The sequence below is a fragment of the Rhinoraja longicauda genome, chromosome 12, assembly GCF_053455715.1.
Source record: "Rhinoraja longicauda isolate Sanriku21f chromosome 12, sRhiLon1.1, whole genome shotgun sequence".
NCBI lineage: Eukaryota > Metazoa > Chordata > Chondrichthyes > Rajiformes > Arhynchobatidae > Rhinoraja > Rhinoraja longicauda.
In genome coordinates, this window is record NC_135964.1 from 51,156,638 (window position 1) to 51,170,125 (window position 13,488).

The 13,488-nt window shown below is 49.9% G+C and overlaps 2 protein-coding genes across 2 annotated transcripts in view; one reads left to right on the top strand and one right to left on the bottom strand.

The window, feature by feature from the left end:
• LOC144598462 (ATP-binding cassette sub-family G member 1-like) overlaps positions 1–12,414 on the bottom strand; it is a 22,789-nt gene extending 10,375 nt beyond the window's left edge. The window contains exon 1 of the mRNA XM_078408605.1: positions 12,265–12,414. Coding sequence (XP_078264731.1) covers positions 12,265–12,414 — 150 coding nt within the window. The remainder of the gene's footprint in view (positions 1–12,264) is intronic.
• A 9-nt stretch (positions 12,415–12,423) lies between these two features.
• The window catches only part of tmprss15 (transmembrane serine protease 15), a 56,667-nt gene continuing 55,602 nt past the window's right edge, over positions 12,424–13,488 (top strand). The window contains exon 1 of the mRNA XM_078408606.1: positions 12,424–12,559. Within this exon, the coding sequence (XP_078264732.1) occupies positions 12,424–12,559 (136 nt within the window). The remainder of the gene's footprint in view (positions 12,560–13,488) is intronic.

Consider the following 13,488-nt stretch of genomic DNA (forward strand, 5'->3'; position numbering starts at 1 on the left):
CCCCCTCCCCCCCCCCCCTCCTCCAGGTACCACAGTAAACCATACAGGTGGCAAAAAACAAATGGAAACACAGTGTTGTAATGGAGGATCGGGGCACTGGGACTAATCCGATTGCTTCCAGGAACTGGGATAGTTCCAAGGGCTGATTGGCCTCATGCCCCGTGAGATTTGGATTAGATTGATGAGTAATCTAAACTAATACCGCAAAGAATGCAAATTTAAATCACATGGTAGTTAGGAATTTAAATTTAGTTTAGTTTAAATTTCGTTCAGTTTAGTTCCGTTTCAATAGACAATAGGTGGAGGAGGAGGCTATTCGGCCTTCGAGCCAGCACCGCCATTCAATGTGTTCATTCCTGCATCTAGCTTGTCCAGTCCTTTTATAATTAATGCGATGTCTTTTTGAATTAAAGGTGGAGGGAGAGAAGGGTGGGTGGAGAGGTTTCGGAAGAGAATTCCAGCCCTGATGACTGAGGCAGCCGTAGGAATGGCATTTTAACCAAAGGTATTTCATGGAATGGCGTTGGAGTTGGAGGCAAGATCCAACACTGAATGCATTAACGCTGACTTTACGAGGGAACACAGTGCGGGGAGTATAGGAGATAAACTGCAGATGTTGGCTTAAACAATACAATATACAATACAGGCGGCACGGTGGCGCAGCGGTAGAGTTGCTGCTTTACAGCGAATGCAGCGCCGGAGACTCAGGTTCGATCCTGACTACGGGTGCTGCACTGTAAGGAGTTTGTACGTTCTCCCCGTGACATGCGTGGGTTTTCTCCGAGATCTTCGGTTTCCTCCCACACTCCAAAGACGTACAGGTATGTAGGTTAATTGGCTGGGTAAATGTAAAAATTGTCCCTAGTGGGTGTAGGATAGTGTTAATGTGCGGGGATCGCTGGGCGGCACGGACTTGGTGGGCCGAAAAGGCCTGTTTCCGGCTGTATATATATGATATGATATGATGATATAATACAATATATCTTTATTGTCATTGTACCCAGGGGTCCAACGAGATTGGGAATGCGCCTCCCACACGATGCAATAATTTAGGTAATTTAGACAGCAGCAACCCAACGAAACGAAACAGTTGTAACAGTTTTGGACAGGGTAAAGTGCAAGTTGATCTATGCGTTGTGGCCATCCGGCTCAGCAGGACCAGTTCATAGCAGCTATGGCCCTGGGGATGAAGCTGTTCCTGAGTCTGGAGGTGCGGGCATAGAAGGCCTTGTATCGTCTGCCCGATGGAAGGAGTTCGAACAGACTGTTGCAGGGGTGTGAAGAGTCTTTGTGGATGCTGGTGGAAGACGGACACAAAAAGCTGGAGTAACTCAGGCCAGCATAACTCTGGAGAGAAGGAATGGGTGACGTTTCGGTGTCGAGATGCAAAGTGGAGACATGGTTAAACTTGACAACGTCTCATTAAATGGGTGTCACCTGCATTCATGGTTACATCATTTATAAGTGATTTGGAGCTTATCTGCTTTGGTTATTGAGGGCACAGGTTGTGAAACAATAGCAAGCTTGCAATGGGGTTGTTCAATGGTTTCATTGTTACCACATGCACCAAGGGTCTAAAGAAGTGCAGGAAAATAACAACAGATGATGGTACAGATCGAAGGTGTCACAAAATGCTGGAGTAACTCAGCGGGTCAGGCAGCATCTCAGGAGAGAAGGAATGGGTGACGTTTCGGGTCGAGACCCTTCTTCAGACTGATGTCGGGGGGGGAGACAATAGATTAGACTCCCTCCCCACTGACTCTCAGTCCGAAGAAGGGTCTCAACATGAATCGTCACCTAATTCCTGTTAGACAATAGACAATAGACAATAGACAATAGGTGCAGGAGGAGGCCATTCGGCCCTTCGAGCCAGCACCGCCATTCAATGTGATCATGGCTGATCATTCTCAATCAGTACCCCGTTCCTGCCTTCTCCCCGTACCCCCTGACTCCGCTATCCTTAAGAGCTCTATCTAGCTCTCTCTTGAATGCATTCAGAGAATTGGCCTCCACTGCCTTCTGAGGCAGAGAATTCCACAGATTCACAACTCCCTGACTGAAAAAGACACAAAGAAAGGATGTAGGTGGAGACAAGAAGACAGTGGGAGAACTGGGAAGGGAGAGGGGGGGGGAAGAGAGGGACAGAGGAACTTTCTAAAGAAGGGTCTCTTCCACCGGGTGGCGCCGAGACGGCAGCCTCGCCAACGGTCTGTCTTTTTTTCCGTCTTTTTCGTTAATTTTTGTGTGTTTTTAAAGTCTGTGTTGACGTTTGTTTTATGTGGGCGGGGGGGGGAGGGGGTCGGGGGGGACTTTTTTTCAATCTCTTACATTGCCGGAGATGCGATTGTTTTCCAGATCGTATCTCTGGTCCTTCTGCGGCCTAACATCGTGGAGCTGGAGGCCTTGCCGGGGACTGACTTTGAGCCCCACCATGGGCCCTGGACTTACCATCTGAGCGTACGATCCCTTGCCTGGGATCGACGCTCCAACTGCAGCCTGCGGACTTCAACATCGTGGAGCTCGCAGTCTCGGGTTGAGAACGACGTCGGGAAGCTCCAAAAGCCGCACGACGTTCGACAAGCCCCGACCCGGGGTAGATCGCCCGGCACGGGGGAGCTGAGATTCCCACCCGAGGCAAAATTTTAAAATTTTGAGTGGGACGGATAGAGTTGACGTGGGTAGGCTTTTCCCTTTGAAAGTGGGGAAGATTCCAACAAGGGGACATAGCTTCAGAATTGAGGGACAAAAGTTTAGGGGTAACATGAGGGGTAACTTCTTTACTCAGAGGGTGGTGGCTGTATGGAATGGGCTTCCGGTGGAATGTGGTGGAGGCAGGCTCGATTTTATTATTTAAGAGTAAATTGGATAGGTATATGGATGAGAGGGGATTGGAGGGTTATGGTCTGAGTGCAGGTAGATGAGACTAGGTCAGGGAGAATGGTCGGCGTGGACTGGTAGGGCCGAACGGGCCTGTTTCCGTGCTGTAGTTGTTATATGGTTATATGGAGGCAGGAGCTTGATCGCCCAGATACGGAGGGCCTGACCGCCGGCTACGGGAGTCAAGATTGTCCCGTCAACGGAGGGTTCGAGGCCCCCGACCGCTGGAGGACAAAGAAGGGAAGAGATTGGACTTTTTTTTCGCCTTCCATCACAGTGAGGAATGTGGAGGAGTCGCTGTGGTGGATGTTCGTGTTGAAATGTATTGTGTGTGTCCTGTTGCTTTCTATTGCTATGACTGTTTGGCAAATGACATTCCTCGTATGTTGCAAAACACACTTGGCTAATAAGTCAGAGTGTTGTGAATCTGTGGAATACTCTGCCTCAGAAGGCAGTGGAGGCGAGTTCTCTGAATGCATTCAAGAGAGAGCTAGATAGAGCTCTTAAGGATAGCGGAGTCAGGGGGTATGGGGAGAAGGCAGGAACGGGGTACTGATTGAGAATGATCAGCCATGATCACATTGAATGGCTCGAAGGGCCGAATGGCCTCCTCCTGCACCTATTGTCTATTGTCTACTGTCTAAAATATGATTATGATTATGAAGTATGATCATGATTATGAAACGTCACCTATTCCTTTTCTCCAGAGATGCTGCCTGACCCGCTGAGTTACTCCAGCACTTTGTGTCTGTCTACAGTGAAATACTTGTTCGCATTCAGCTTAGCAAGACTATCACCATACACGCATTTGCAGTGGCACGGTGGCATTCAGGAGTAGAGTTGCTGCCTCACAGCATCAGAGACCCGGGTTCGATCCTGTCTGCGGGCGCTGTCTGTACGAAATTTGTACGTTCTCCCCGTGAACCGCGTGGGTTTTCCCCAGGTGCTCTGGTTTCCTCCCACGCTCCAAAGACGTGCAGGCTAATTGGCATCGGTAAAAAATTTAAATTGTCCCTAATGTGTGCAAGATCGAGCTATAGTCCTTGGGGCAATCGTTGGTCGGCATGGGCTTGGTGGGCCGAAGGGCCTGTTTCTGCACTGTATATCTAAAGTAAAGTAAAGTATAGGAATGCAAAAGACCAGGCTTGTATTGAAGGATGAGAGGGGATCTTATAGAGACGTATAAAATTATAAAAGGACTGGACAAGCTAGATGCAGGAAAAAAATGTTCCCAGTGTTGAGGGAGTCCAGAACCAGGGGCCACACAGTCTTAGAATAAAGGGGTGGCCATTTAAGACTGAGGTGAGAAGAGACTTTTTCCCCCAGAGAGTTGTGAATCTGTGGAATTCTCTGCCACGGGGGGCAGTGGAGGCCAATTCACTGGATGAATTTAAAAGAGAGTTAGATAGAGCTCTAGGGGCTAGTGGAATCAAGGGATATGGGGAGAAGGCAGGCACGGGTTACTGATTGTGGATGATCAACCATGTTAAGTCTTAAGAAGGGTCTCGACCCAAAACGTCACCCGTTCCTTCTCTCCTGAGATGCCGCCTGACCTGCTGAGTTACTCCAGCATTTTGTGAAATAAATACCTGCGATTTGTAACAGTATCTGCAGTTATTTTCTTACACAATGAATGGCGGTGCTGGCTCGAAGGCCAAATGGCCTCCTCCTGCACCTATTTTCTATGTTTCCGATGTAAAAAGCCAGACGTTGGTCTTTAAGCGATCTCCACAACCAAAACACCGGGGAGGAATTTCCCGGATTTTTTTCCCAAATTGGCCTGGGTTTTTATCCGGTTTTTCGCCTCTCCCAGGAAATCACACGGTTCTTTTGGGTGGGAAGAAGGGCGATAGTGGGAAGGGGGTTGGGGTAGGAACAGCCATGATCGTATTGAATGGCGGAGCGGGCTCGAGGGGCCGGTTGGCCTACTCCTGCTCCTATTTTCTTGTGTTCTTGTGTTCTTGCAAGATGCAGTGGTTCAAAGCGGAGTGAGTTTGCATTTTTAAACGGCAAGTTCTCCTTCCTTTAGTTAAGATGCAAATCCACTGGCCTCCACTTCTCCCAGCTCATATCATATCATATCATATCATATATATACAGCCGGAAACAGGCCTTTTCGGCCCTCCAAGTCCGTGCCGCCCAGTGATCCCCGTACATTAACACTATCCTACACCCACTAGGGACAATTTTTTTTTTTTTACATTTACCCAGCCAATTAACCTACATACCTGTACGTCTTTGGAGTGTGGGAGGAAACCGAAGATCTCGGAGTAAACCCACGCAGGTCACGGGGAGAACGTACAAACTCCTTACAGTGCAGCACCCGTAGTCAGGATCGAACCTGAGTCTCCGGCGCTGCATTCGCTGTAAAGCAGCAACTCTACCGCTGCGCCACCGTGCCGCTCCCTTCACTTCCACTTCCCATTTGAAACAATAACACATTCTCCCACTCAATGGCTGGACAGATTCCCATTGTTTTACTTCCCTTACTTCACTTCAGACTTTAGAGACACAGCGCGGAAACTAGGCCCACCATCGGCTCACCGAGCCCGGGCCGACCAGCGATCGGTGTTCTCCCATTTCTCCGGTTTCCTCCCACACTCCAAAGACGTGCTGGTTTGTAGGTTAATTGGCTGGGCAAATGTAAGCCTAGTGGGTGTAGGATAGTGTTAGTGTGCGGGGATCGTTGGGCGGCGTGGACCCGGTGGGCCGAAGGGCCTGTTTCCGCGCTGTATCTCTAAAGAAAATAAAAGTAAAAGTGAAAACAAAAACTGGTATCGATGGTGATCGGTGGTTTACGTGGACTCAGTGGGCAAATGGACCTGTGTCCCCTGCTGCATCCCTCAAACAGGGCGGCACGGTGGCGCAGCGGTAGAGTTGCCGCCTTACAGCGAATGAAGCTCTGGAGACTCAGGTTCGATCCTGACCACGGGCGCTGTACTGTACGGAGTTTGTACGTTCTCCCCGTGACCTGCGTGGGTTTTCTCCGAGATCTTCGGTTTCCTCCCACACTCCAAAGACGTGCAGGTTTGTAGGTTAATTGGCTTGGCAAATGTAAATTTTAATTGTCCCTAGTGGGTGTAGGAGAGTGTTAATGTGCGTTGATCGCTGGGCGGCGCGGACCCGGTGGGGCGAAGGGCCTGTTTCCGCGCTGTATCTCCAAATCTAAATCTAAAATCTAAAAAACAGTAAGTCATAAAAGATATCCTACTACAGTTAAGGCTTTGTTTTAAGAAGCAACATCTTGGCAGGACCTAGCGCAGACGAGGCGATCGTTTCGCTCAACACCTCCGCTCAGTCCGCCTTGGCCTACTGGATCTCCCGGTCGCCAAACACTTTAACTCCCCCTCCCATTCCCAATCTGACCGTTCAGTCCTGGGCCTCCCCCATTGTCAGAGTGAGGCCCAGCGCAAATTGGAGGAACAGCACCTCATATTTCGCGTGGGCAGCTTATACCCCAGCGGTCTGAGCGTTGACTTCTCTCAATGTATGAACATTGCATCCCCTCTCTCCCCCTCCCTTCCCCACCGACTGGTTTCACTGTCCCTGCTGATTAATTTTACTGATTGTATGCTCTCTCTTGTCACCTTGCCCCCCCAGCCCAGCAATGAACCATTGAGTTTAACAATAGACAATAGACAATAGGTGCAGGAGGAGGCCAATCGGCCCTTCGAGCCAGCACCGCCATTGAATGTGATCATGGTGATCATTCTCAATCAGTACCCTGTTCCTGCCTTCTCCCCATACCCCCTGACTCCGCTATCCTTAAGAGCTCTATCTAGCACTCTCTCCTTAAGAGCTCTATCTAGCTCTCTCATCGTGGAGCTGGCAGTCTCGGGTTGAGACCGAAGTCGGGAAGCTCCAAAAGCCGCACGAGGTTCGACAAGCCCTGACCCGGGGTAGATCGCCCGGCACGGGGGAGCTGAGATACCCCTCGATGTGGGAGCTGGATCGCCCCGACAAGGAAGGCCCAAACGCCGCCGGCTACGGGAGTCAAGATCGTCCCGTCAACGGAAGGTTCGAGGCCCCCGACCGCTGGAGGACAAAGAAGGGAAGAGATTGAACTTTTAATTTCGCCTTCCATCACAGTGAGGAATGTGGAGGAGTCACTGTGGTGGATGTTCGTGTTGAAATGTATTGTGTGAGTCCTGTTGCTTTTTATTGGTGTGACTGTACGGCAAATGAGGTTCCTCGTTTGTTGCAAAACACACTTGGCTAATCGTCTTCTCCTTCTTGCGTTTGAGGCAGCGGTGGTTACGTAACGCCCTCCAGGCGCTGTAGCCAGTGCAACGTGGTGTTGTCGAGGGCCGTGAGGTCTACCCCTCCACCAGGGGGACGGGGGACAGCGCAGTCGGACATGCCGCGCTGCGCTGTTTGCCGGTCTTCTCCACACACGCAGGCTGCTGATGGACGCAAACCCCAGCGATGCACATTGGCGTCGAACCGGCCGACCGCTGTGCGGAGCCGGTCCAGGGCGACCCGCTCTTTGCGGGGGGGCATGTCCAAGCCAGGTGGGGCTGTGGTGTTCGGTGCGACGGTGAGCTGAGGAGGTGGCGATGTCTGTTCCCAGCTGGTTCTCCATGCTCCTAGTATGTTGAAACCGGAGCCACAGAGGGTCGCTGCGTGACGGGAGAAAGGGCGACGAGACGACAGGCGTTGAGGTCCCAGTTGCTGTGAATCCTGGGCGGCACGGTGGCGCAGCGGTAGAGTTGCCGCCTTACAACGAATGCAGCGCCGGAGACTCAGGTTCGATCCTGACTACGGGCGCCGTCTGTACGGAGTTTGTACGTTCTCCCCGTGACCTGCGTGGGTTTTCTCCGAGATCTTCGGTTTCCTCCCACACTCCAAAGACGTACAGGTTTGTAGGTTAATTGGCTGGGTAAATGTAAAAATTGTCCTTAGTGTGTGTAGGATAGTGTCAATGTGCGGGGATCGCTGGGAGGCACGGACTCGGTGGGCCGAAGGGCCTGTTTCCACGCTGTATCTCTAAATCTAAAAATCTAAAGGATGTTTGGCGTACGATGGGGCCTTGCACACCAGCCTATGAGTGAAGAACTCTCTGCGAAGCTTGGCGGGTGCGATACCTGCGAGCACCAGCAGGAGATCAGTCGGAGTAGGACGTAGGCAGCCTGATAAATGATGACTGTGATTGATTGATTGTGCATTTCCTTAGCAACGTCTGCTTTGATCAGTCGTTTTCACACCTTGCACTTCCATATCTCTAGACTCCCTCCCCACTGACTCTCAGTCCGAAGAAGGGTCTCAACACGAATCTTCACCTAATTCCTGTTAGACAATAGAGAATAGGTGCAGGAGGAAGCCATTCGGCCCTTCGAGCCAGCACCGCCATTCAATGTGATCATGGCTGATCATTCTCAATCAGTACCCCGTTCCTGCCTTCTCCCCATACCCCCTGACTCCGCTATCCTTAACAGCTCTATCTAGCTCTCTCTTGGATGCATTCAGAGAATTGGCCTCCACTACCTTCTGAGGCAGAGAATTCCACAGATTCACAACTCTCTGACTGAAAAAGTTTTTCCTCATCTCAGTTCTAAATGGCCTACCCCTTATTCTTAAACTGTGGCCCCTGGTTCTGGACTCCCCCAACACTGGGAACATGTTTCCTGCCTCTAACGTTTCCAACCCCTTAATAATCTTATACGTTTCGATAGGATCTCCTCTCATACTTCTAAATTCCACTGTTCTCCAGGGATGCTGCCTGACCCGCTGAGTTACTCCAGCACTCTGTGCGTACCAACACCAGGGACATTGGTATTTTCAAAGGTTCCAGGATTAATTACCTGATTTTTTCTATTTGGATGGATTTTATAGTTTACTCCAAAGTCGTTGCGTTTGCAAATATTTAGCTGCTGAGGTGGATTCTCTGTATGATTTTTGCTTCCACTTTGTGTTCACCAGCTCAATAGTCCCATCGCTAATACGCTAAGTGGGCAAAGTTCACGTGATTACAGTTAATAAGGTTATTCCTTGTTGACTCACAGATTGTGGATACAAAGGGCTGGAGTAACTCAGCGGGTCAGGCAGCCTCTCGGGAGAGAAGGAATGGGTGACGTTTTGGGTCGAGACCCTCCTTCAGACTGATGTCAGGGGAGGGGGCGGGACAAAGATAGAATATAGTCGGAGACAAGAAGACTGGTGGGAGAACTGGGAAGGGGAAGGGGAAGAGGATGGAGAGAGAGGGAAAGCAGGGGCCATCTGAAGTTAGAGAAGTCAATGTTCATACCGCTGGGGTGTAAGCTGCCCAAGTGAAATATGAGGTGCTGTTCCTCCAATTTGCGCTGGGCCTCACTCTGACAATGGAGGAGGCCCAGGACAGAAAGGTTAGATTGGGAATGGGAGGGGGAGTTGACATGCTGAGCCACCGGGAGATCAGGCACCTCTGGAGAACGTGTATAGGTGACGTTACCAAGTTCTGGGCCAAAGTGCCTGTTCGAGTGCTGATCTATGTGAACTAGATCTAGCTCTCAGCTCTTAGGGCTAACGGAATCAAGGAATATGGGGAGATAGCAGGAACGGGGTACCGATTTAGGATGATCAGCCATGATCATATTGAATGGCGGTGCTGGCTCGAAGGGCCGAATGGTTTACTCCTGCACCTATTTTCTATGTTTCTATGTGTCGGATGGGCCTGCAGATGCTGGTTTAAACCAAAGCCAGACACAGAATGCTGGAGTAACTCAGCGGGACAGGCAGCATCTCTGGAGAGAAGGAATGGGTGACGTTTCGGGTTAGTCTGAAGAAGGGTCTCGACCCAAAAAGTCACCCATACCTTCTGCCCCAGAGATGCTGGCTGACCCGCTGAGTTACTCCAGCATTCTGTGTCTATCGTCTGTACTGTTCCATGTTCTATTGGATAGAAAGATCAGAAATCCGGGAAGGCAATAGACCAGTTGGTGAGGTAATAAAGAAGGCAGTCTGCGTTCATAGTCATACAGCGTGGAAACAGGCCCTTCAGCCCACCATGCCCATGCTGACCAACATGTCCCCATCTACACAATAGACAATAGACAATAGGTGCAGGAGTAGGCCATTCGGCCCATCGAGCCAGCACCGCCATTCAATGTGATCATGGCCGATCATTCTCAATCAGTACCCCGTTCCTGCCTTCTCCCCATACCCCCTGACTCCGCTATCCTTAAGAGCTCTATCTAGCTCTCTCTTGAAAGCATTCAGAGAATTGGCCTCCACTGCCTTCTGAGGCAGAGAATTCCACAAATTTACAACTCTCTGACTGAAAAAGTTTTTCCTCATCTCCATTCTAAATGGCCTACCCCTTATTCTTAAACTGTGGACCCTGGTTCTGGACTCCCCCAACATTGGGAACAAGTTTCCTGCCTCTAACGTGTCCAACCCCTTAATAATCTTATGTTTCAATAAGATCCCCTCTCATCCTTCTAAATTCCAGTGTATACAAGCCCAGTCGCTCCAGTCTTTCAACATACCTGGTCTACCAACACCATCACCACAGTGAAGAAGGCACAGCAGAGACTCCACTTCCTGAGGATCCTCAGGAAGACCAACCTGCAGGAGAAGCTCATGATGTCCTTCTATCGCTGCTCCATCGAGAGTGTGCTGGCATACTGTATAACCACATGGTATGCCAGCTGCTCAGAAAAGGACAGGAAGGCCCTTCAGAGGGTCATCACGACGGCCCAGAAGATCATCGGCTGCTCACTGCCCTCCCTGGGGCACCTGTTCAGCCTACGCTGCCTCAGTAGAGCAGGCAAAATAATAAAAGATCCATCCCACCCCGGCCACCGTCTGTTTGTTCATCTGCCCTCTGGTCGACGTTTCAGGTCGATCAAATCCCGAACAAACAGACTTAAGAACAGTTCTTACCCCAGGGCCATACGAGAACTGAACACTAGCTTCTGCACTAGGCAACACTGTTAAAACTTTTGTACTTAATATAATTGTATTTATTTGTTTTTGCATTTATTGCATATATGTTTGTACGCACCGTCAGGATTGGCTATTTTTTAATTTTGTTGTACTCGTTGCAATGACAATAAATGAATATTATTATTATTATTATTATTATTATATGATAGTCCCGCCATTCCGGGAATTAACCTAGTAAACCTACGCTGCACGCCCTCAATAGCAAGAATATCCTTCCTCAAATTTGGAGACCAAAACTGCACACAGTACTCCAGGTGCGGTCTCACTAGGGCCCTGTACAACTGCAGAAGGACCTCTTTGCTCCTATACACATCTCCTCTTGTTATGAAGGCCAACATTCCATGGCTTTCTTCACTGCCTGCTGTACCTGCATGCTTCCTTTCAGTGACTGATGCACTAGGACACCCAGATCTCGTTGTATGCCCCATTTTCCTAACCTGACACCATTCAGGTAATAATCTGCCTTCCTATTCTTACCACCAAAGTGGATAACCTCACACTTATCCACATTAAACTGCACCTGCCATGCATCCGCCCACTCACACAACCTGTTCAAGTCACCCTGCAACATCTCCTTTAAACTTTGCCCCTCTCACCTTAAAGCCGTGCCCTCTAGCATTTCATATCACCATTCCGGGAAAAGAAAAATTTCTGAACGTCTTAAAGAGGCCGGGGCCGAGTTGAGTATAGGAGCGAAGAGGTCCTTCTGCAGTTGTACAGGGCCCTAGTGAGACCGCACCTGGAGTACTGTGTGCAGTTTTGGTCTCCAAATTTGAAGAAGGATATTCTTGCTATTGAGGGCGTGCAGCGTAGGTTTACTAGGCTAATTCCCGGAATGGCGGGACTATCATATGTTGAAAGACTGGAGCGACTAGGCTTGTATACACTGGAATTTAGAAGGATGAGAGGAGATCTTATCGAAACGTATAAGATTATTAAGGGGATGGACACGTTAGAGGCAGGAAACATGTTCCCAATGTTGGGGGAGTCCAGAACCAGGGGCCACAGTTTAAGAATAAGGGGTAGGCCATTTAGAACTGAGATGAGGAAAAACTTTTTCAGTCAGAGAGTTGTGAATCTGTGGAATTCTCTGCCTCAGAAGGCAGTGGAGGCCAATTCTCTGAACGCATTCAAGAGAGAGCTGGATAGAGCTCTTAAGGATAGCGGAGTCAGGGGGTATGGGGAGAAGGCAGGAACAGGGTACTGATTGAGAATGATCAGCCATGATCACATTGAATGGCGGTGCTGGCTCGAAGGGCCGAATGGCCTCCTCCTGCACCTATTGTCTATTGTCTATTGGTCACTGGAGAAGGATGAGCACCACTGCCCACGTGTGCTCCTCACCTCTCCACATGACCGCAACACCTGGCTGATGATTAACATTTACTGCTTGCTTTCCGCGCACATTGCAACAGATAAGCTCATCTTATGGAACGGCTTTGAATCTCTTTTCCGCACCCTGACCGTTCGCGCCCTGTGAAAACCGTGACCTGCAGAGGACCCGAGTTCAAAGTGCCCCTGAATGAGTATGGGCGTGGACGAGCCCGGGGCCAATTGCTCAGCTCTTCGCCTGTGAGAAGCCGCTGCTCGCTTGATGCCCGTCCCCACGCGCATATCGGCGGCATGAAGACCTCCGCGCGCCGGCGGGCGTTCACCACGCTCGAGCTCCTGCTGGGCAGCCTCTTCCTCGTCCAGTTGGTGGCATGCGCGGGTCTAATCGCCGTGGCTTGGCTTGCCATCCACCGGCCCCAATGCAATGGTGAGTGCTCACTAAATCCCAGGCGATCCACCGGTTGGGACGCGCGAGGAAACTCCGCTGAGAGAATGGTGGGAAGATCACAAGGAATCATAAGCCAATGGAATGTTGGCCTTCATAACAAGAGTTAGTTGAGTATAGGAGCAAAGAGGTCCTTCTGCAGTTGTACAGGGCCCTAGTGAGACCGCACCTGGAGTACTGTGTACAGTTTTGGTCTCCAAATTTGAGGAAGGATATTCTTGCTATTGAGGGCGTGCAGCGTAGGTTTACAAGGTTAATTCCCGGAATGGCGGGACTGTCGTATGTTGAAAGACTGGAGCAGCTAGGCTTGTATACACTGGAATTTAGAAGGATGAGAGGAAATCTTATCGAAACATATAAGATTATTAAGGGGTTGGACACGTTAGAGGCAGGAAACATGTTCCCAATGTTGGGGGAGTCCAGAACCAGGGGTCACAGTTTAAGAATAAGGGGTAGGCCATTTTGAACAGAGATGAGGAAATCCTTTTTCAGTCAGAGAGTTGTAAATCTGTAGAATTCACTTCCTCAGTTGTAAATCTGTAGAATTCACTGCCTCAGAAGGCAGTGGAGGCCAATTCTCTGAATGCATTCAAGAGAGAGCTAGATAGAGCTCTTAAGGATAGCGGAATCAGGGGTTATGGGGAGAAGGCAGGAACGGGGTACTGATTGAGAATGATCAGCAATGATCACATTGAATGGCGGTGCTGGCTCGATGGGCCAAATGGCCTTCTCCTGCTCTATTGTCTATTGAATTGTGAACCAGAGGTCAAAGATTTAAAGGTGAATGGCGAAAGATTTAATAGGAACCTGAGGGTGACGTTTTTACACAAAGGTTGGTGGGTGTGTGGAACGAGCTGCCAGAGGAGGTAGTTGAGGCTGGGACTATCATAACATTTAAGAGGCACTTGGAC